Here is a 21028-nt window from a genome sequence, read left to right as displayed (position 1 = left end):
AAATTTAGACACATACATGATGTTTGTATAATGTAATATTTTGCCTCTCTTCTAATTGACCATTATGTATCACGTATCATTGAGCAAGTAATAGTCCTGAAAATATGTTTAGCAATACAGTGTATCTCTAACGGTCTTTTCATTCAACTGAAGGAAAAAAAGAATTATGATCTTTCGAATAAAATAAAAAAAAATTACAATGAAAAAGCATAATTCATACATTGTCCTATCATTCTGTAATCCATACAACAGTTTTATCAGTCTGTCAACTTGCATGAGGTACTGACAATGTATCTACAAACACCATATTCATCGACAGAGGGAAGCCAGGATTTCAGAGGGGTGAAAAGAGGGATTTTCATTATGCAATAAACAGACAAACAACAACAACAACAACAACAACAACAGCAACAACGTTAACATTGTTATCTTGAGGTAGAACATTAACTTCAACATTTGGAAGTGCTTCATGTTGGATACTCGTTTTTTCCCCCCGTTCTTCTTCAACAAGCAGGAGAAGAGAGATGATTCTTGACATCTGAGGTAGTGCGGCACCTGATTTTGAAATTTTCAAACCAATCAGTTCCTCCGCATGTAAAGTAATTGTGAACACAGGGGAAGGTAAAGTTCCTAAAAGCTTCCCGCAACACATTCATTCCGGCTGAGGTAGGTTTTTGTTGAATCGTAAGGTTCACACAGCCAAGTCTAGTGTCTGTATGAAGGCCAAGAACTCATAAGAAAAAGTTGATATCACTTAAACAAAGTCCTGAGACAGTATAGATCAAATCCCTGGACGAAGGCTGAGGTCTTCTTTGAGCGAGAAGGTGGAATCATTGGTAGGTGAAAGCAGGCGGCAGGAGTCTTTGACATCCACAGAATATTAGAAAAAAGACCAATAACTTATAACCACTTTGACATATAAGTGATAAAGATATTTATGTATATATATATATATATATATATATATATATATATATATATTTATAAACTTAAAAATAAAACCATCATTGTATAACAAGGACATTCTGGGGTCTCTATTCTGTGGACTGCCCAACACCAGAAATAGACCAAATTGTAAAAAATAAAGAACATTTAACTGGCCTGCCTGGCGAGACACAGCCGTCCATCAGAAGAGAGCTCTCGCCAAAAAACACTCCGATATACAGTCCTAGATCCACGAGAACTTCTTAACTTACCAATAAAAAAATCTTTGCACAAAAGAAAACCTACTTTGAAAGGAAATACTTGTCAACCTGAGTGAGAGAAGAGTCTGAGTGGACACTGTGGACAGTGTTGTGTGAACTGGCCTTCATACATGATTAGACTTGGTCCTGCCGAGCCGCTCCTGCTGCAGGAGGCTCCTGGAACTGCGTCTCTCGCTCTACTGCAAACTCATCCAGCGGTATCGTAGACAGCTGGGTGTCGTTCAGCACATAGCAGTCAGACTGAAAACACATCCATAATTAAGTATATAGGTTTAATTCATTCATTGGACATTTTGGCCTATATTGACAGATAGAAGACATATAGACAGGAAACATATAACATACAACAAATGGCCAGAAATCTGCAGCTATATGGCAGGTTTCCCAGCCACCAGGATGCCCCGGTATTTTTTATGTAAAGAATTATTTCAGCAGTTGGGGCTTTTGTTTATTCCCTGAATTCCCGTACTGCTTTAACTCAATCTATTTTTTAGCCACACTATAAGGTAAGCATAAAAAGTTGCAGCTTCAGCATACACCTTTACGGGTATGTAGAAAACCTTTCATCCTTTTTTATTGTAATGTTGTTAGAAATTTAAAGATTTAAAGCCTGTTATTTGCACTGGTGCAAAATAAACAGTTTTCAGCTTCTCATTCACACTGTTGAATTGTATTTTTCTGAGGGAGAAAATAAGGCTATGGAGCCATTAACTATGCTTTGGAAACACATTAGGTATGAGTGTGAATTACATTACAACAGATTTAAAGATATACTACACTTTATTACAGCTTGGGTTTTATTTTTGCAGCTCCAGGCATCAAATTTTTTGTCATGATAACACATAATGCACTCACCAAGGTAACCTCTGAGATATCAGAACATTGCTAAGAATAAGTCCAACAGGACAAGTGATTAGACGATCATACATTTTTTAAATGCCGGACTAGCTGCCACTTTATTCGGAGGTAAAACTAAAGTAAGCGCACCTGTGAGGTTGTCAATAATAACCTCACAGTTACAACTACGGCAAGTATGATAGGTCAAACTTAAACCAGGAAATTGGGCTGTAAGCTGTGGTGGACGTTTACAACAGTAAATTTGGGTTGTAATTTTCCCTCCATCAACATAACTGATGGCTGGAGATAAGAAAATAAGTTGTAATAAACCATATTTTTCCTTTAACACATCTTTAACTAAGTGTAAAAGCATGTCACATTTAACACAGAAAGACTCACCATGCACGTATCGTGTGGGGTTGGTTCAGTGAAAAGTCTCTCGAGCTCGTTGCTGTCGGCCACTTTCTTCCCCGCTAAGCTTCCATTGCCCTCCATCTCTCTTCTGGCAGCCCCATTCAGCCCAGAGGCCCCCTGGGAAGAGGAAGATGATTCCAGCCCTGTGCTGTGCCCTGCCTGGGGGGTGGCCTGAACCGTCTTACACATCATTAACCTGGCAATTACATGAACACACACACATGAAACACTTGTCAGCTGCACACACATGATAGACCGACATTAACCTTCAACAACAAATATTTTTGTTGCCGTTGGGTGTTTCGCACTGACCTGCCGCGGTAGCTGAAGACGAGGAAGAGCACACAGAAGATGATGCATGTGACTCCGATGTGAATGCCGATTATGATGCCTGTCGTAGATGTTTTGCTCTGTTCGTCTTTCACACAGTTGCATGGGGCGTCCAACACTGAGGAGATACAGAACACCTCACAGTCAAACCACCGCCAAAGTTTGTATTAACAAGGCTACGTCAGGGAGGTGTACATGTGTGTGTGATGGTCAGCTTAACTTTGCTCAAGACAAAAGATACATTTCACTTGGATGCACTGGTGGTGACTTGGGACAGTGTATAGCTATGTGTGGCTCTGTTCGGTTGTGTGAGGCAATCACCAGATTTCTCCACCGTCTCCCGAAGCGAAACATATCGTATGGTGGCGTTGCCATCTCCGTGTTGGTTGTATGCAAGCAGTCTTATCTCATAGACAAGTGCAGGATCTGGACAAAAATAGAAGATAGAAGGAGATGTTCAGATATGCAATATTTGATCATCTTTCAACCCTGGGGAAAAAATAAATGTTATCAACTTTCTTAACATAGGAAAGTCCTATATCTGCCGATATTTAGGAGAGTAGTCATTTTCCTTGTTATAATTAACAGCAGGAAGCTGTGACATGACAAGGTGCTCTTTGGATGCTTTCATATAGGCCTTAGTGGTCCCCTAATACTGTATCTGAAGTCTCTTTCCCGAAATTCAGCCTTGGTGCAGAATTACAGACACTATGAGCCAGTCCCACAATGAGCTTTCCTTATGACGTGCCATTTCTGTGTCTGTAGCTTTAAATGCTATAGAGGAGGAGAGAGATGGGGCAAGGTGGATGGTGGGGGTGTGGCCTTGACCAGCTTGCGGCCACGGTTGTAGCTCTATTTCCTCATGGGCGGGCCAAATTCTCTGGGCAGCTTTGGGCGGCCGGCAAAGCAGAGAAAGGGTAGGTAACCTTTCCCTTTATGATGACATAAAGGGAAGATTCTAGATCGGCCCATCTGAGCTTTCATTTTCTCAAAGGCAGAGCAGGATACCCAAGGCTCGGTTTACACCTATCGCCATTTCTAGCCACTGGGGGACCATAGGCAGGCTGGGGGATCTCATATTAATGTTAAAAAACCTCATAAAGTGAATTTTCATGCCATGGAACCTTTAATAAATAACTCTTAAGTCCATCTTGAGGCAGGAGTGTGTTTTTAGTCCTAGTTTAATCTTCAATTCAGTTCCATGATTGTGAGATGATTGTTGACGGGCCCAGATCACATCAAATGTGGTTTCTTTGAAGATTACAATGACAGATAAGATTATAGAAACAGCCGGTCGGTTAAAAAACAAATGATGTTTCCTATGACACGATACGTTGTAGTACTAACAAACTATGCGTCTCACCCAGCTGAGTGATGTTGTAATGGGTGACGTTGTGAGGGAAGGTGATGGGACCAGTGAAGAGCAGTGTGTGGGCTCTTCTGTAATACAGTCTGAAGCCTTGATGTTGGCCCATCTTGGAGGAAGGTTCCCACATTGCTTGTATAACACTGTTGTTCACCACCTTGGTGTAGAGGGAAGGAGGCGCTGGCACTGCAACACAATACAGACTGTCAACAATGTTGTACACCAATATGATAAAAGCAGCACTTAGAGCTTTTTTTGGTAGTGTGACACCTCATATGCAGTAACATTTTAAATGCATCATCAGTTTTTAGTCCCAGTAAGCACTACAAAGCCCTTTTGCAAACCTTGATGCATGTTTATTATTAGTGAAAGATATGCTGTGTGTGTGCGTGAGTGTGTGTGTGTGTGTTCTGCTCCCAGCTCACCCTCCCCATGAGTGCTCTCAGTGACACTGTCAGATGGTTTGCTGGCCCCATGGGATGTGTAGGCCTTGACGTAGAAGGTGTAACTGGTGGAGGGCTCCAGGTCCCTGATGATCTGCTGCAGCGTCACCTTACTGACGGCTTCCTCATACTCCATCTCCGCTGTGTCTGAACGAGGGAAGATGGAGGAAGAATAGAAGACAAAAAGAAAAGCAGAAAGAAAAGCAGAAGCAGTTATTAAAATAATGGGAAATGGGATCAAGAGAGGAAACAATAAATACAATCGTTTTTTGGTTCATTTGACGGTTACTGCCAATTTCACTGGATTTATCAGAGCAGTTCTGTTAGGTAATAGCTAATCTAGTTTGGCCCTGGGAGCCTGATGGTGATGGTTGGCTGAATGGCAGGGGTGGAGTGAGAAAATGGAGGGAGTAAAAGGGGGAGTTACAAAGGATGTATTAAAGCATTTTATTGCTCTCAATCCAGAGACAACCAACCATAACCACTATCTACCTCTAGCCCTCAACCCATTGGGCCATACCATCTTGGAAGGGTAATTACAGCAAAACCTATTGGTTGGCCCCCGGGGCCCTTAATTATCCATCTTATAAAACTACACACACAACACACACACACACACACACAACCACAAACCCTTGCCCAAAGCCATTATGACAAACACTCCGCAAAGCATACAAGGATGTAAATGTGCATTTATGAACACATACGGGTAGCATCATACTGATAGTCCGCACATATGGATCCTAAGGCAAAAAATCTGAAATATAGTTATTTAGTAATAACGATTATATCCATCTGTATAGTGGAGTGTAGGGACTTGTACTGTAGCAGTGAACACACTTTTAGTTGCTTGCTGGGAGGGATGCATTTCCCTTTTGCTTGTTACTATTTATTTGCACTTTGGACAAAAGCATCTGCCAAATGAAAGTTGTTTAAATGTGATGGGAAACACTACAAACAATGCATTTATCATTCTGCAATTGAGACTGCTGACAGGGTTGTTGGATTGTATCTGTCTGGAGCCGGTTTCACCAAATTTTCAAAATGAAAACTGCGACTTGCAAAATGAGATAATTTCCTTACATGTTCATTTTGACACATTTAATTAATCCAAAGAAACACCACACCAAGCATGCGAGAGGAGAGTGACAATAATTTGTGAAAAGGGATGCTGGCACCATTTGTGATCTGCGTGTAAACAGTTTCTGTGAAACAGGCCCCTAGCTGTCAATGTCAGGGCTGTCTATCTTCATCACTTCAGTACAGTATAACAGCTTATTTACAATGTCACATTTAATGGTAACTTATTTTTTGTCATCTATTGCAAATAAATATTTAGATCTTCAGTGCAGTCCCACCTGAAGTCTTGCGGATGTGGAGCACATAACCGATGATGTCCTCAGTGTTCTGATCAGGCTCCCTCCAGGACACCTGGATGTTGGTAGGTGAGAGGGCTTTGGCCTGCACGTGGGTGGGCACACCGGGCAGTCCATCAGCCCAGAGAACTGTGAGGCGGGCACTGGCCTGTGTGGAGCCGGCGCTGTTCTCAGCAATACACTGGTAGATAGCCTCGTCATCCTCGCTGATACCATATATCGTCAGTGTGCTGTGAGAGGAGCAGGAGAGAAGAGGTGGAACAGAAAGGAACGAAAGTGGGAATGAAAATGGGGAAGTTTAGTTTCTCTAACAGCAATATGAAACAAAAGAGTTGATTGTGTACGACTGTATGTGAGAAATCTAAAGTCCAAATCCAAAAGTTCAATTCCACTGTTGAATAGTTGGTAATCAAAGAAATCGTCACTACAATTTTCACTTCAGTAAAAGTATTTATGGTTAAATGTAAGAAAGTAATGGTAAAAAGTACTCAGAATGTCACAGTGTTACATTATTGTTGCACAGTTAAATAATAATAATGGTTTCACACATTGACCTGCCTATTTTACATTTTTGTGAACCAATTAGGAACACAAAGCTGTACAATACCAGAGATAGATTCAAATTTAAATTTGAATTCACCACTTGCTGTAGCGGCACCAATGGCGGAAATTCCATCTAACTTTGTGGAATCACTCACGGTTGATATGTGTGTTCAAGAGTTATAGTAGTTTATGTTTAATGGACAAATATGGCGCAAAATGAACCTAGGGGTTAATAACACAATGTGACCAGTTTTATCGCAAACCTCTAATTACCTTATAACGCTAGTCGTCGGGGCACAGGTAAAGTAAAAATAAATCGCTATTTCTACACCACTAACAAGGACCACACTTCCACGTTAGCATAACGAGGGTCCCTACATATAAGCCAAAGCATTGAGAACTTTGTAAGTGAACAGTTTATTAAAAAGATTTTAATTTATAAAGACAATACCATTTACGTATACATGGTTGGGAAAACAGTCCAACCAGTCGAACAACGAATGTGCATATATTTTAATTAGCAGATATAATTCATGCATTTCCATGTAATTACATTTTACAAACGTAATTCCTATTGACCCATTGGTAAACTACGGACCATGGGAGATTTCAAGTGACAGTTAAGCTCACGTTGCACGACGTTCGTCGTTCGACTGGTCGTGACTGTTTTCCCAAGATGGCGCCCGCTTGTATACATGAACAGTACTGTCTTTCTAAACTATCTTTTTAATAAACTGTCTGTACGCTTACAAAGTTCTCAATGCTTCGGTTTACATATAGGGACCCTCATTATGCTACCGCGGAAGTGTGGTGCTATTTTGAGCCTTGTTAGTGGTGTAGAAATAGTGATTTCTTTTTACTTTAGCCGTGCCCCGACGACTAGCGTTATAAGCTAATTAGCGGTTTGAACTAAATCTGGTCACATTCGATTAGCATGAAAACCGTATCCCAGAGAACGGTCGGACTCTGACACGTGTTATTAACCCCTAGGTTCATTTTGCGCTGGATTTGTCCTTTAATAGACCAGGCTCAAAAGAATTTGGAAACCAATAATAGAAAAAAAATTATGATATGTGATGATATGTGTTCGGACTTATCCAAATATGTTTTGCTATTTTGCTTCTATTGCTACAAATGCTATTTTGGGTTATAATGTGTTGAAAAATATACAAAATAGAAATATGCAAAAGAGTGAAAATCTGTAGGCAGAACTAGCCTATACCAATAGACTAAATTCAGGAGAAATAAAACTAGAGTATATACCTCGTCTCAGGAGTAATGAGCTTTTGGGCCCTATCTTGCACTCAGCGCAATTGCTTTTGTACACCGACGCATGTATCATTCCTATTTTGCACCCGACGCACAGCGGACTTTTCCCTCCACAGACGCACGTCGGTAAATTAGGGAATATATTTGCACTCCCGGGGGCGATTCAGCGAAAAGAGGAGGCGTGTTCCGGCGCAAACGTTCCCTGATGCTATTTTGCAGTTTCAGAAAACAATTCCGCTCCTGGTGGAGCGGGTGGACGGAGATGGAGTGGGGGGAGGAGGAAGCGGCACAACGGGAGCAAGTGGTGCATTTGGAGGCCCATGCTCCATGGCTGCAGCAATCCTCTCCAGACTTGAGGAGATGCGCCCGAGAGGAGCAGCAACATCGCCACTCGGTCAAGACGGACATTTATTACTTTGCCACATCTCGGACAGTTCCCGCTGGCGTGCGCCAGGCAAATCGCCGTTATAATAGCATTCCGCCATGGAACAAGCGCGCCTGCTCTTAAAGGGAACGTGAGATGACGCTCTGATTGGTTTATTGCACATTACGCCCAAACTACACCTAGCTACTTCAGACCAACCCATTTTAGATTTGCGTCGGGCGCAAGACTCATTATCCCGCCGGTATAATAGCAACAGCGGCCGAGATCCGCCCACAAAGCTACTTGCGTTTCACGTTTGATACTTGCGTTTCAGATTGTTAAAATAGGGCCCTTTATGTGCTTTATAAATGATGACACAGCGACACTATTCTCATTAAAAATAAGTCAAAATCTGTTGGAATATTCTGCTGACAAACACCAAAAATGTTCCTCCTTGATCAAAGTTACTTTACTCTCTACTGATAGTAGAGCATCACATTTTATTGTTTAGGTTTATCCATGGCAAAGCAACTTGTGACTAGTCCCCCAAAAATAAATGATCTAATTAAATACACGGTTACTTCACACCTCAGATAAGGACTGCATACAGCAAAGAAGATGAATGTGACAGCATATCAAAAGCACAAGGTACTGTGTTCAGCTGTGTGTTTAGGTGAGTTAAATAAAGAGCCATACTATAGACAGCAGCAGTATGTGTATAATACAGAAGATCCTCACTTATGCGGACCGTGTACTTTCAAACTGATTTGTTTTCTAGTGGAACTCCCTTTGGAGTAGATAAATCTATTTCAGTATTTCAAAAATGTAATTTGCCTGGATCAGTGAATCCTTTCATCTATCCATCCCCACATAAGTTACTCACCTCATCACTCATACCTACATTATAGACATAGACACACAACCTCCCACACTCAATGGCTTCACTGTATATTCTCTTTCTTCTAACCTTCGCTTCTCACTTGTACCTCCACCACTCTGCTCTTTGTCTGTCTACTGTATCTCAGCTTTCTCTTATTCTTTCCTCCCACCTGGCCTGTCTTCTGTTATAGCAAAAATATAAGCAGTGTGTGTGTGTGTGTGTGTGTGTGTGTGTGTGCGCGCGCATGTTGAGTAGTAGTTATTAGATGAGAACACATCATCCACTCCTCTCATTTGTCCTCAAGCAAAGGAAAAATAAAACATTTAACTCTATGGAAATGATACCCTGTGGTGCAAAACATTCCTTCTTGCATTTCTGCTGTATTTAAAGGTATAATATGTGCGAGAACACGCAAATAATGAATACCTTGGGATTATGGAAGCACTTGAGTTGTAGCTTGTTACATTTTCTCTAAACAACTCGGCCATGGCATTTCAAGAGATTAGAAGCATCTAACTATGAATCGAGGACCCTCTGTGTGTGTGTGTGTGTGTCTTTCGAACTGATCCCGCATGCGTCACACACAGCACGCTGTTGTACGAGGCTCTGTATAGCAGCGGGGGCGGGATTGCTACATCCGTAGCGGGCTCATTGATTGCAGCTTTCTGGATTCTGGCTCTGACATTTTTGCTGCTACCATCGACCCGCTGAGTGCAGTGCGTAGTGTGTACGTAGTGACCGGGCCCAAATGCTCCGCCAGTATCCTCCCTTCACCACACATTTAAGACAAATATAAGTAGCCTATTTTATTTTGTCCTCGTTGCTTTGGGGTCAACTTTTGTGATCCAGGCTTAGGTCCCTGATGTGAAAGCCACCTTACTGCTTTATATTCCATTATATATTTTGAATGTCATCTGTGTTTTCCTTTTCATAGGATAAATAAAGGTATTCCCACCATAAATTGGTGCATAAAAGTGTATCAGAATGCCGGAAATGAAGTCTTTGACGTTCAAAATAACCTGGCAGAGGAAACCCAGACCGCACACTTTGAACTTACATACTAGCTAATAAACACGTGATTGTTCTTTCAAGTACGTGAAGAGAGCCTTTATGTCGGTCGGGCAGGCAAGACGCTCCGCTTCTAGCACGCTCTGCGAGACGCTCTAGGTGTGGTTTGGCGCATGGTGGAGGACAAAACTAAACCACGGACTAACTTTCACCACTAATAACTTATCACATTAATACCTCTGTTCAAACACATAAACAATACGCCTATTTGAACATGAAGTGGGGATATATTACAGGAAGCCAATGTTACATGCATTAGTAGAATCATTTTAAACTACAATGTCGTTTTCGCCCTGCCATTCTGTCGGACTGTGTCTGTGTTAACACTGACGTGTTTGTTAAAGTAGCTGAAATAAAGCCACTAAATTCTGTTTAGCCAAAGATACAAATTTGTTAATTAAAAAAAAAAAAACGATAATAACGACGAGACGAGACCCACACACACACACTCACATTGCCGGCTGACTTCGTCTCTGTATTCAGTCTGGTTCTGGTGGGTAATTAACGCAGATATTTGCTGATTGGCTCTCATAACGGGCTGAATGGGTGGCGCATGGCGCATCGGCATGAGTCCATGAGGCAAATGTCTGTGATTACTCCACATTTTAATTGTGAATGGTGTGTTAGGCCATACAGTGTGGTTGCATATTACAGTAAGTGCTTTGGGGTCCTTCTGTAAGTTATTTTGCAGTACAATGGCCCTGGAGAAAACTACAAGCAACCACAGGCCAATCAATCAACGGGCAATGTACTAGTTTTTCAAATAAGGGGAAGAAAACCTCTGGCTTGTGGTCATCATGCTGTGCTATAAGTACAAACAGTAGAATTGAATGCCACAGGAATTTCAAGGTATCCTGCAGCATTCCGCCTTATCTGTCACTTGCAGCTTGTCAGAACTACTCAGATTGATTGTCATCTTTCTTTGACGGACAGGTTGGATCCTCCGTGTATTAAATCAAAAATAATTAAGAATTGCCAGGACGATCCCGTGAGGAAAAGCATGCCATTTATTTAAAGAGCAACATGTCAGCCGTGTGTGGTTTTCGTGGTCTGTCACTGGTCACCTTCTGGACCTGTGAAATAGGACTTGAGGAAAGTGGCATTTCAGCTTTCGGCAAGTCATACCAGCCTCAGTGTGGTTTGTGAAGATGGATTTGTATCGTTCCATTTCCTTTTAAAAATGTAGGTGCTTCGATACAATTACTGTACGTCTCTAATCTGGGTCAGCATAGTCTGCGAGAAGGAAGAGTATATTCGCTCCGGTCTGCCAGGTGGATTCAATCTGGATAATTATCAGGTCAAAGAGGCCCTCTGTATTTCACCCTTTCGGAGCCAATCTCACCTCTGACCCTGGAGGTGGCAGCACTCGCCAGCCCTCAGCTCGCTACTCAACCATCACATTTCTGACAGCCTTTCATATCAGCGATGGATGGAGTGTTTGCAGACAGGCAGCCCTGACCAGACGCCACAGATGCAGCAAAGAGGCCCCCAGGGACGCACTACCCTGATGCCACCGGGCCTGGATGGGCTTCCTGAGTGTGTGAGGGGAATGCAGGGAAATTTCACAAGACGTTGCTTGTTTCAGAAGGTATAGCATCCAACCGCATGTGTGCTCACATACACACGCATTAACGCACACACATATACATGTCTAGCCACATACACGGCACAGACTGATCCTGCTGACGTGTAGCTTATGAAATTCCACACCTGCTATCAAAACTTCCTTTCCAACTTCCAGGATGAAAGCTTTAGTGGTTCAAACATTTCAGAGTATCAGAATATTTGAAAAGAGTTAAGAGAGAAAGTAATTCAGGGGTATAATAAAAAAATGTAATTCTTCTAAATTAGCTTGTATACATATTCTTTTAGTTAACAGCATATAATGATTGCATCAATTTAAGTGGTTTTGCCAAAATTTTGTTTAGTTTAGTGTCTCTGTTGAAGTAGGTGTTACTCTGCTGCTGAAGCTGAAAATGTAAATTTCTTTCTGTACCAGGACATTTCTCAGAAAAGACCTGATGGATGTCGGATGTTTAGAGTAATTTGTTCTAGGTTGAATCACAATTGTGTGAATTAGTCAAAGACCAAGAGAAACAAACATATGCATTCAGGAAAATCATTTGGTTTATCAAGTAATACTAAATTTATTTATTGAAATAAATTAAGAACTCTGCAAATTAGATTACTGTATTTATAAAGTTATTTTACTGGACAACTGTTTAATTTCTAGAGGAGTCTTTACATTGTTGTGAATATGTTACATAACATTTTGTGAAAACTATGAACAAAACCTCTTTAATCTGTTAAATTGGTATCAAAAATTGTAACACGGTTTTTTTCTTCCTGAAGATTTATCTGCGGGGACCTACCTTGAACCAACCTCCTTTCTTTTGGAGGCTCTTTCTTATCTATCTACTCTCACATCCGTTAGAAAATGTATATATTCCTTTGTTTCTCATTAAACCTTTAGAACATTGTGAACTAAACCCTGCTTCGTGTCACTTTGTTCTCCGAGATCTCGTAACTGCTTTCAGAGTAAACTAACAGAGGTCGAGCCAGAATTTGATAGGATACGAACCACAAAACAATCGTGATTGGATTGTTTCATAACAATAATTTAAACCTCTTCTCATTTAAACATTCTCAGTAAAGAAGATTACAAAATGACACAAAGTTCAGTGGACCTCTCGTTTAATCTTTTTCTTTTCAAGATTTTTTCAATGAGATAGTTTGGACTCAAGTTTTAGAATTCATTGATCTACATTAATATGCAACAGGAGTGCAAGGCCACCAACGATCGATACAATGTGTGAGGAAATAAAGTAGGATGGAAAGTCTGAGTGAGAGAGAAGAGAAGAAGAGATTTGGGAGGTATATGGCCAGACTTTGGGCTGTTTGCTTGTCTTACATGAGCTCCAAAGCCAAGCTGAAAGGTTGACACCATCATTTACTCATCAGTTGAAGGTCATTTCACGGACTGACGGATAAGGCCGTGGGTCAGGAGAGTGGCTGACAGTAGGGGCTGGGGCCTGTTGTTTGGCTGTGTTTACTCTCCGTTGTCTCTGAGCAGTACCCCATCAAAAGCCAGCATGGCTATTCTGGATCCAGCAAGAGAGAAAGGGGTTGGGGGGAATGGGGACAAAGAGAGAACAGGAGGAAGAGGTGGGGAAGGAGGAGGGGAGGAGCGATGGGCTGTCTGTGGCCTGAGAGGAGGGAAGGGCCCAGGGATTTGACTGATTACAGGCAGGGTCAGAGTTCAAGGCCGATGCCCAGGCTCCAGCGCTATGTAATGGGGGCAGGAAGGGGGATGTGGGGCACAGAGAGGGGCCGCAAACAAGAAAGGTAGGTCTGGGTAAAAGAAAGAGAAGAAAAAAGGAAAGAAAAGAAAACCCTTTGAAAGGATTCTGCAACAAAATGTCCAGGTTTGTGTGGTAGCCTGTTCCCTCAGATGTTGGCCATTAATTATAAAACACCTCAAGGCGCTCCCACGCACTTGAAGCATGTTTTTTTTCTATATAACTTAAACTACTCTCAAGTACATTAGAAAAATATTCATAGGATCTTTTTCTCAAATGTTCCTTCAACCCAAGATATCATTTATTTCCACCATCATCAGTTACAGTATCACTTTTTAAACAACACCGGTTGGATTTCAACCCTAACGATTATTACACTAGCTGATGTCAAATCACAGCTTGTACGTGTTGGATCATTACACGTGTCAGCTTTAGAGACTTAAGAGTGAGGCAAGTCCATAATTAGCAACAGCTCTCACAGAGGCTTCACATAGCCACAATAGCGTGTTTTACAGGAGCCTGGTCAGCAAGGGCCAATAATGAATGGGGTAGCAATAATGTGTGTGTTTGTGTCTGAGCGTGTGTGTATGAAGGTCTGTTGAGACACAGCTTCAATCTAAGCATCAGGGTCTGTTTGCAGAAACAGCTAATCAGCTCTTCTCAGGCTTTTTCACCTAGCTGTGTCTTCTTCGTGTGTGTTTTGCGTGTAAAGTGTGCGTGCGGACGAGGGGTAAAGCGCAGCACGTTTGTGAATTTTCACGTTTGATTATGCGAGGGCACAAAATGAATGATGGCATGCACAGCAGTGCTATTTGTGTGCACATATGGGGCTCACTTGCTTTTTTGATTAATGTGTGTGCATGCATGTGTGTGAATGAAATGTACAATCAATTCCCCTTCCTTCCCTTGTCCGATTTGCTTTTGAAGGTCAGCATCTTGAGAGATGGCTGAGGATAGAAACCTCAGTGTGTATAATTTTACACAAACACACACACACAGTCATGCCCACCACAAACACTAATTAAAATATATCTGCTAGGTATGCTGCACTTACTTTATTTAGAAGCTCCCCGAATCCGACAGAGTATATATATATATATATATATATATATATAAGAACAGAATCTGTGTGCTGCTCGGAGCTGTGGAATATCATTTGCATTCCATTACTTTTGTTTTATCTTGGTTCAGGAGGTCAATTTTTCCCTATGCCACACCACACTAGAAAACACACCGCATTGTTTTTTTTGGCTTCAGGTCTTCTTTAAAATTCCATATAAAACTAAACCTTACAGGGTGGCTATAGTTGGTGTCTAATCATAGGGGTTGGGTGGTTTCACCGCCATCTCCTACAATGTACAGTATGTACATAATATGTAAGATGTGGGTTATGTAATGGACAATCAGACAAAAGTGTCAATGTGGAGTAGCTGTTGAGCTAGGCACAAAAACCCCAACTCTTCTGTCTATGCTTCTGTCTATAGGCATCCTCCTGGCTTTGACATCTCTCCATTGTGTGTGTATTGTGTAAAAATAACAACAGAATTAATTTGTTTTATTTCCCCTCAGGGGTCAATAAAGTATGTCTTCTTCTTCTATTACCACTAATCTAATTAGAAGCAAAGAAATTGTATTTTGTAGGAAATGCAATTGTTTATATTGAAGAAATCTGAAAACTGTTCCTCATTAAGTATTTCATTGGTTTGAATTAATGTTTTTAAGGTTACGTTTAGGCAACTGAAAGTACTATGTTCCACTTAGTGAAAGATTGTGGGTTTGGTTAAATATTGATAACATCAGCATCTTGTTCTTTAAACTGACTTATTCAATAACCGAACAACATTTTTTTCCTAACCTTAACGAATGGTTTTAGTCTCAACTGAACAACACAAAGGACGCAGGACACCAATCCTAGCCTCTGGTGTCCAAGTCCTGTGATATGTCTGCCGGACAACCCACACGGTTCTCCTTCTGTGACACATAAGAGCATCAATTAGTGAATCCAGAGAAAATATTACATTAGAAACTGAGAATGAATCAGACTGTTATGTGTTCGTTCTCCTCATCAGCTATGCAATGCAAAAAGATGCACACCAAGCTGCTCTATTCTCTAAATGGCTGACTGTATTTCCTGGTCAACTAGCTGAGTTTATGAGCTAATTAGCCAATGGTAGAACACAAGGTGAGGCCTGTCTCCTTAACCAATCACAGAGCAGGCTTAGTGATGAATGGGATCAACATTATAGCAGGTCTACAGCATACACTAATGGAGGAAATAGTGGAAAACGCTGTGATGCTCTGACTACCCGCTCTATCTTTCTCTCTCTCTCTCCCATTTGCTCTTCCTGCCGAATCATCATTTCTCTTTTGGCCACCTGTTCATTTTTCTCCTTTTTTTTCCCATGTCCGGCCTCTCATTTATTTCTTCCCTTCCCTCTTTCCTCTTATGTTAGTCCCTTGCTCCATCTCTCTTGACTAATGTAGACTGGTGGAGGCAGGTGGGAGTGGAGCAGTGTGTGTGAGCGATGGAGGTGTCTGCTCCCTTCACTCACTGCTGCAGAGCGCAAGTATTGATTTTTTTGTGTGTGCAAATTCAATAAATTCAGTTCATATATGAATTATAACAACATAATTGGATGGTTGGCTGCCAGGGTCAACTGGAAAACTTTAACTTTCCACGTGCAGTAATGCATAACATTATTTACTCAAAAGCACATATTCTGGATAGCCAGAGTAGTAGCAGTTTACTGTCACACACCCAGCAGTATTAGCAACAGGCTGGACACACACAGTATGTTTGATCCTTTCAAGTAATGCCTTGAAACCATGTGAAGGAAAACTGTTGATCATGACACTTTATCAGCCATCATCTTGCAAGACTCAAATGCAGTTTCTCCAAGAGCAAAAAAAGCTGGTCCATTCGTGTAATTACTCCTCTATATCAACGTTAAGATAGCACATTCAGTACCGTCTGCAAAACAGAAAACAGTCACTGCAACATGCAGCCTTTACAGTGTGAGGTGCTGAGAATGGCAACTAGCAGAGATGGTTGCTGTGTTCTCCTCCTCATGACATTCCTGAGGACTGCCATGGGAAAGCTTCCAACATACAGTCAATACGCGGCTTACATACAAAGGCACAAATAAATTGAGGCTCATGTCTTGGCAGGTGTGAGTTCAGCAGCCTCCACTTTAGAAGCAACAGAAACGCAGAGGAAATTGAACATTTGATGATGCCGATGGTCAGATCAAGGTAGTAGTGACCACTGATTAATACTAACCATACTATCCATATTAATTCTGTGAGCTGGGTCTAACTTTGTGAGGATACAGTGAGCGCTGTCATGGTTGGAGAGGAGAATCTGTGTTAATGGCAGTTGAGTTTGCATTGTGTGATGGCCTGCATAATGTTCTTTTAGGTTATTTTCGGATAATTAACAATAAAATCACTTTCTGATGCTACGTTACGCTTTCTAAAGGGGCTTTAAGGCTATAACTTCTTTATCAAAGGTTTACAAATGCTTTATAGATCAGTTAAAGCCATTCACCAAGACAAATTCCACGTAGGGTAACTACTGTGGCAATAAACTCCTTTCTAATTAATAATAGCAACTTTGAGCTGCCAAGTTGTGTTTATCCTTTGTAATTGGTAATAATGCAATTATAAATGTTGGTAATCCATTAATAAATACTTGTGGGTTTCACACTTTCTAGTTTTAATGTTTTGTTTGGTTTATTTTTGATATGTCTGAAATAAATTTCTTCATCATCAATACGATTTTAAGAAAATGGATTTTGATCCAGATTAAGTAGGCCATTAGAGGGTCTTGAGAGGGACTGATTAATTTAAGAGCTAAAAAGATGAGTATCTTGCTGGAGGATAAACACCAGCCACAACAATTATTCACAGCCTGGCAGCCCAAAAGTTACTCTTATTGATGGCTTATAAATGATCTATTAAGTATAAGTAAATCATTTATTATCCATTTTATTAATGGCAGTTTTATAGACTATATACTGTAGACTGCAGGGCTATTGTTTCACTGTTATTTTCTCCACACCATGAAAAATCTGTTGGTATTCCTGTATATATTAATACATATATCTGTTGGTATTCCTGTATATATGAATAAATTTACATAAGAGTAGAAAGAAGAGTTTTTTTACACCTGTTGTTGTTCCTGAGTTTGACGTGTCCCCCGGGCTCCAGAATCTGCCCATTCTTCAGCCAGGTGAGCTGGGGCTCAGGCTCGCCCTGTGCCTGGCAGGTGAAGATGGCGGTGGTGCCGACAGGCCGAGCGATGGACTGCGGAGCTTGAACAAACTTTGCTGGAGCTGAAAGAGGAGGGAGACAGAGAGTCAGATAGGATGGCCTCTTTCCCACAACCAAAAGGGCAGTGGCAGATGAATCAGTACCAGAGAAACAAACTGGAAGATGTGAGCAGGATCCAGAGGTGCAAGATTTTAAATTACAAAGATATAACAAAGAAAAGTGTCAGAAAACAAGAGATGAGGAGGAAAAAAGAGCAAAAATAAAGATTGAGATAGACAAAAAGACAGAAAGGCAAGACAGAGCGAAAATGAGAAAGGAAAAATAGGAAATGCAACAGGGTATGCAGTCTGTTATTTATTATAAAGAAGCAGTGTACTGCAATATAGGTGTATGGTATAAATATTGTTGAAAATCCATAATTCAGGGTCATTAGAAGGATTTTAAGAGACACCAGATCAATGTGTGTGCAGGAAAATAAAAGACAGAGAGGCAGAGGAGCAGAAAAGTTGAAAGGAGAGAGCAAGACAATCAGCAACAGCACTACTTTAGGACTAATGTGCTTTAAAGCAGCAACACATTTACATGAAATTAAAGTGATGCAGTTTATGGTTTCATCATATCCCGTTTAATCTCATACTACAGGCTTCCAGCTATGGTCAATTAGTGGTAATAACTCATTCATATGCAGAGAAGGTACTTTCTTTAAATCATAGAGTAATTAAAGTTACATCCGCTGGAGTTTAATTTCTAGCTTGGTGTTTTTTTTCTTGAGCCGACAGACAGAGAAGTAGATAACCTGAATTACTTTTTTATGGTGATTATAACATCTCAGAATCATCACTAGAGGGTAGAGAGCTGGAACACTAGGCGTATCACATTGCCTGTTGTAAAAAAAAAGCTCCGCTTTCCTTCCTTCCTTCTGTGACCATCATTTAACTCATCATTACCTGGTGGGACTGAGCAACTGAAGTCAAATTGTACACAGATGTTGGCTGGAAATACAACATGTAATTCTTTTGAGTGACTTTCAACGGAGAGAGAAACCTGGATCAGTCGGGTGACTCTAAAACAGGGCCAGATTGGGACTCATTTTCCTTTTCCTTCAATTTTAATCATTTTTTCCTTTGAATATTTCATACAACTTTCATAATGGGTCACAAGTAATATTTGGGCATAAAAAGTGATTATATTGTAGCTAATCTGATCATGTTTGCTTGATCACACACTGTGATACAACAGCTTACAGTAGATGTGCCATCCACACTGACAGCAGCTATCCCTAATGCACACTACTGGCTCTGCTTCTGACACTAAATCACATTTTATAAATTGTCATAATTCTCAGCACAAATCTCTCCTTTTTACAAAGCTTTCTGATCAAGTCAAGTCAGTGTCATTATGGTAGTGCCGAATCATCTGGCATCATTAATTATCCCAGGGCATTTTTCATATAGAGCAGGTCAACACCAAACTCTTATTAATTCTTATAATATTCAGTCAATGAGCAACCCTACCTGCCCAAACTGGAGTTCTGGGCTCATATAGCTGCTGCTTGGTAACGTTACTGGCTCTTCATTGTCACTGTTAGCAGCAAACTGGACTATAGCTGCTGCTGCGGAGCTACAAGAACAAGTTTGATTCATGAACATAGACACTGGTTTGCAGTCACTTCTCCTAACTAACTTAGCTTACCCGTCTCAACGTCTTCATTTGGTGTTTTGCTAAAAATAGAAAAAGTCAATCTGGCCGCGTCACTTTCTAGAGCTTTCCTTTTTTAAATTGATGCCTTTTCAGTGCCGTTTTGCGCTTTCTACTACCCGTTTAAAACAGCTTCTTTTTTGCTCACGGTGGCATCCTCCAACAAGCACCAGTGACTTGTGTACGCTGATGTATTTATTTTAATTATTTTTAGCAAGGTGCTGCTGTTGGAGGACTCCGAACATAAATAGGTCATCATTAACCAGGCTGCACTCTGCGAGTGGGCTGCATGAATGAAGAGAACGGTGGGCTGCAAGAACAAAATAAATACTGTAAATACAAAAAGTGGGCTGCGAGTGCAGGCAGCATAGGGACAGCATCCATAATATTCAACTATGATTTCAACCCAGTGCCATACCTGAACACCAGCCCTCACAACCAAACAACCAGACCGGCCCACCGGGAATTCTCCCGTTGCTCCCGATTAGCCAATCCGGGCCTGCTCTAAAACAGTGACTATTCATAAATAACCTGTAACAATCCTTGGATTTTTCTCAGCTTCAAACCTATCCATGAAGACTTAAATCGTAAAACAGGTCTCAAATATATAGTTTCATTTTTTTTAAGGCAAAATAATTGCCTTAAACTGCTGGGTATTGCAATTGTTACTCAGTTACTCAAACATGACTAAATAGTGCATTTGTTGGGGACTATTCAGCTGTGGATTAATACACATTTGGGGCACTATTATGTTTTTACAGTTACAGTGTATGTGGGATTGACTGAAAACCCAGTCACTAACAACAGTTTTTGGAGAACAAGGAGGAAGAAGTTATATTAGCATTTGGCTACACAGACTGTAAGAAAACTATTTATTAACAAAACCTATTTTTAGCCATTCAAATGTATTTCTTTTGTTTTGCTGATATTGATAATTTTTTCCCAGTTTAATATTTTCCTTGTTTTACCCACACTGTTCTGCCCTCCCTCTTGTTCCTGTCCTACTCCTAATGGACAAAAATGTTCAATGTGGGACCCTTATGCACTTGGATGAAGGCAGCTGACATCATGTGATGGTCCTTTCATTTATCTCTCCCTCTTTCCCGTCTTCATTCTCTCTTTCTCACTCGACGTGTTCTTTGAGGGCTGTCTTAAAAGGTCAAGGTCAGAGGGAGCTCGGGAAGATATTGATTTGCACCTGTAAGGGTGTGGGTTAGATTAGCAGCATCATCCATCCATCTTGCTCTTGTTTTTCCCTCTGGACTGCCACATTTTGACTCCTCCTCCAGTCTTTGTCTCTCTTGTCTGTCTTTTTGTACCCCAAAGGAGACAAAATGAACCTAATTGATTTGCTGTATCAGTGCATTTGTTTGATGTGTGATGGTTTCATAAGTACTTTTTTGGAGTTGGAGTTCCTGACCACTGTACTCCTTTTCTGAATTGATAGCCATTAACACCCACTCATATTCACAGAGGTGTCAGGTGGCTTATTTATACTAGACTAATTCTACTACTAATAATAGGACATGCAGTAACATTTTCTTTTCTTATGAATTTGGCATAACCTACGTTAATTTGGAGTTAACGGTACACCTTTGTTTCCACAAATCAATAACAAAACCTTGACACATAATTAACATTAACCATGGCTTTTCCTCTTTGTT

The 21028-nt window shown here is 40.9% G+C and overlaps 1 protein-coding gene across 2 annotated transcripts in view; it reads right to left on the bottom strand.

Moving 5' to 3' along the window:
• Positions 1 to 1021: 1021 nt before the first annotated feature.
• igdcc3 (immunoglobulin superfamily, DCC subclass, member 3) overlaps positions 1022 to 21028 on the bottom strand; it is a 63650-nt gene continuing 43643 nt past the window's right edge. For both annotated transcript variants that reach the window (XM_028564040.1, XM_028563957.1), the window contains exons 7-14: positions 17563 to 17728; positions 5954 to 6201; positions 4578 to 4742; positions 4150 to 4338; positions 3108 to 3212; positions 2769 to 2904; positions 2442 to 2652; positions 1022 to 1445 (exon numbers count right to left, since the gene is read on the bottom strand). In XM_028564040.1, the coding sequence (XP_028419841.1) occupies positions 1320 to 1445; positions 2442 to 2652; positions 2769 to 2904; positions 3108 to 3212; positions 4150 to 4338; positions 4578 to 4742; positions 5954 to 6201; positions 17563 to 17728 (1346 nt within the window). In that variant the 3' untranslated portion in view covers positions 1022 to 1319. The remainder of the gene's footprint in view (positions 1446 to 2441; positions 2653 to 2768; positions 2905 to 3107; positions 3213 to 4149; positions 4339 to 4577; positions 4743 to 5953; positions 6202 to 17562; positions 17729 to 21028) is intronic.

The sequence above is a fragment of the Perca flavescens genome, chromosome 1, assembly GCF_004354835.1.
Source record: "Perca flavescens isolate YP-PL-M2 chromosome 1, PFLA_1.0, whole genome shotgun sequence".
Classification (NCBI taxonomy): Eukaryota; Metazoa; Chordata; class Actinopteri; order Perciformes; family Percidae; genus Perca; species Perca flavescens.
The sequence above is the reverse complement of the archived record's forward strand: the minus strand, read 5'-3'. Positions and strand labels throughout refer to the sequence as shown.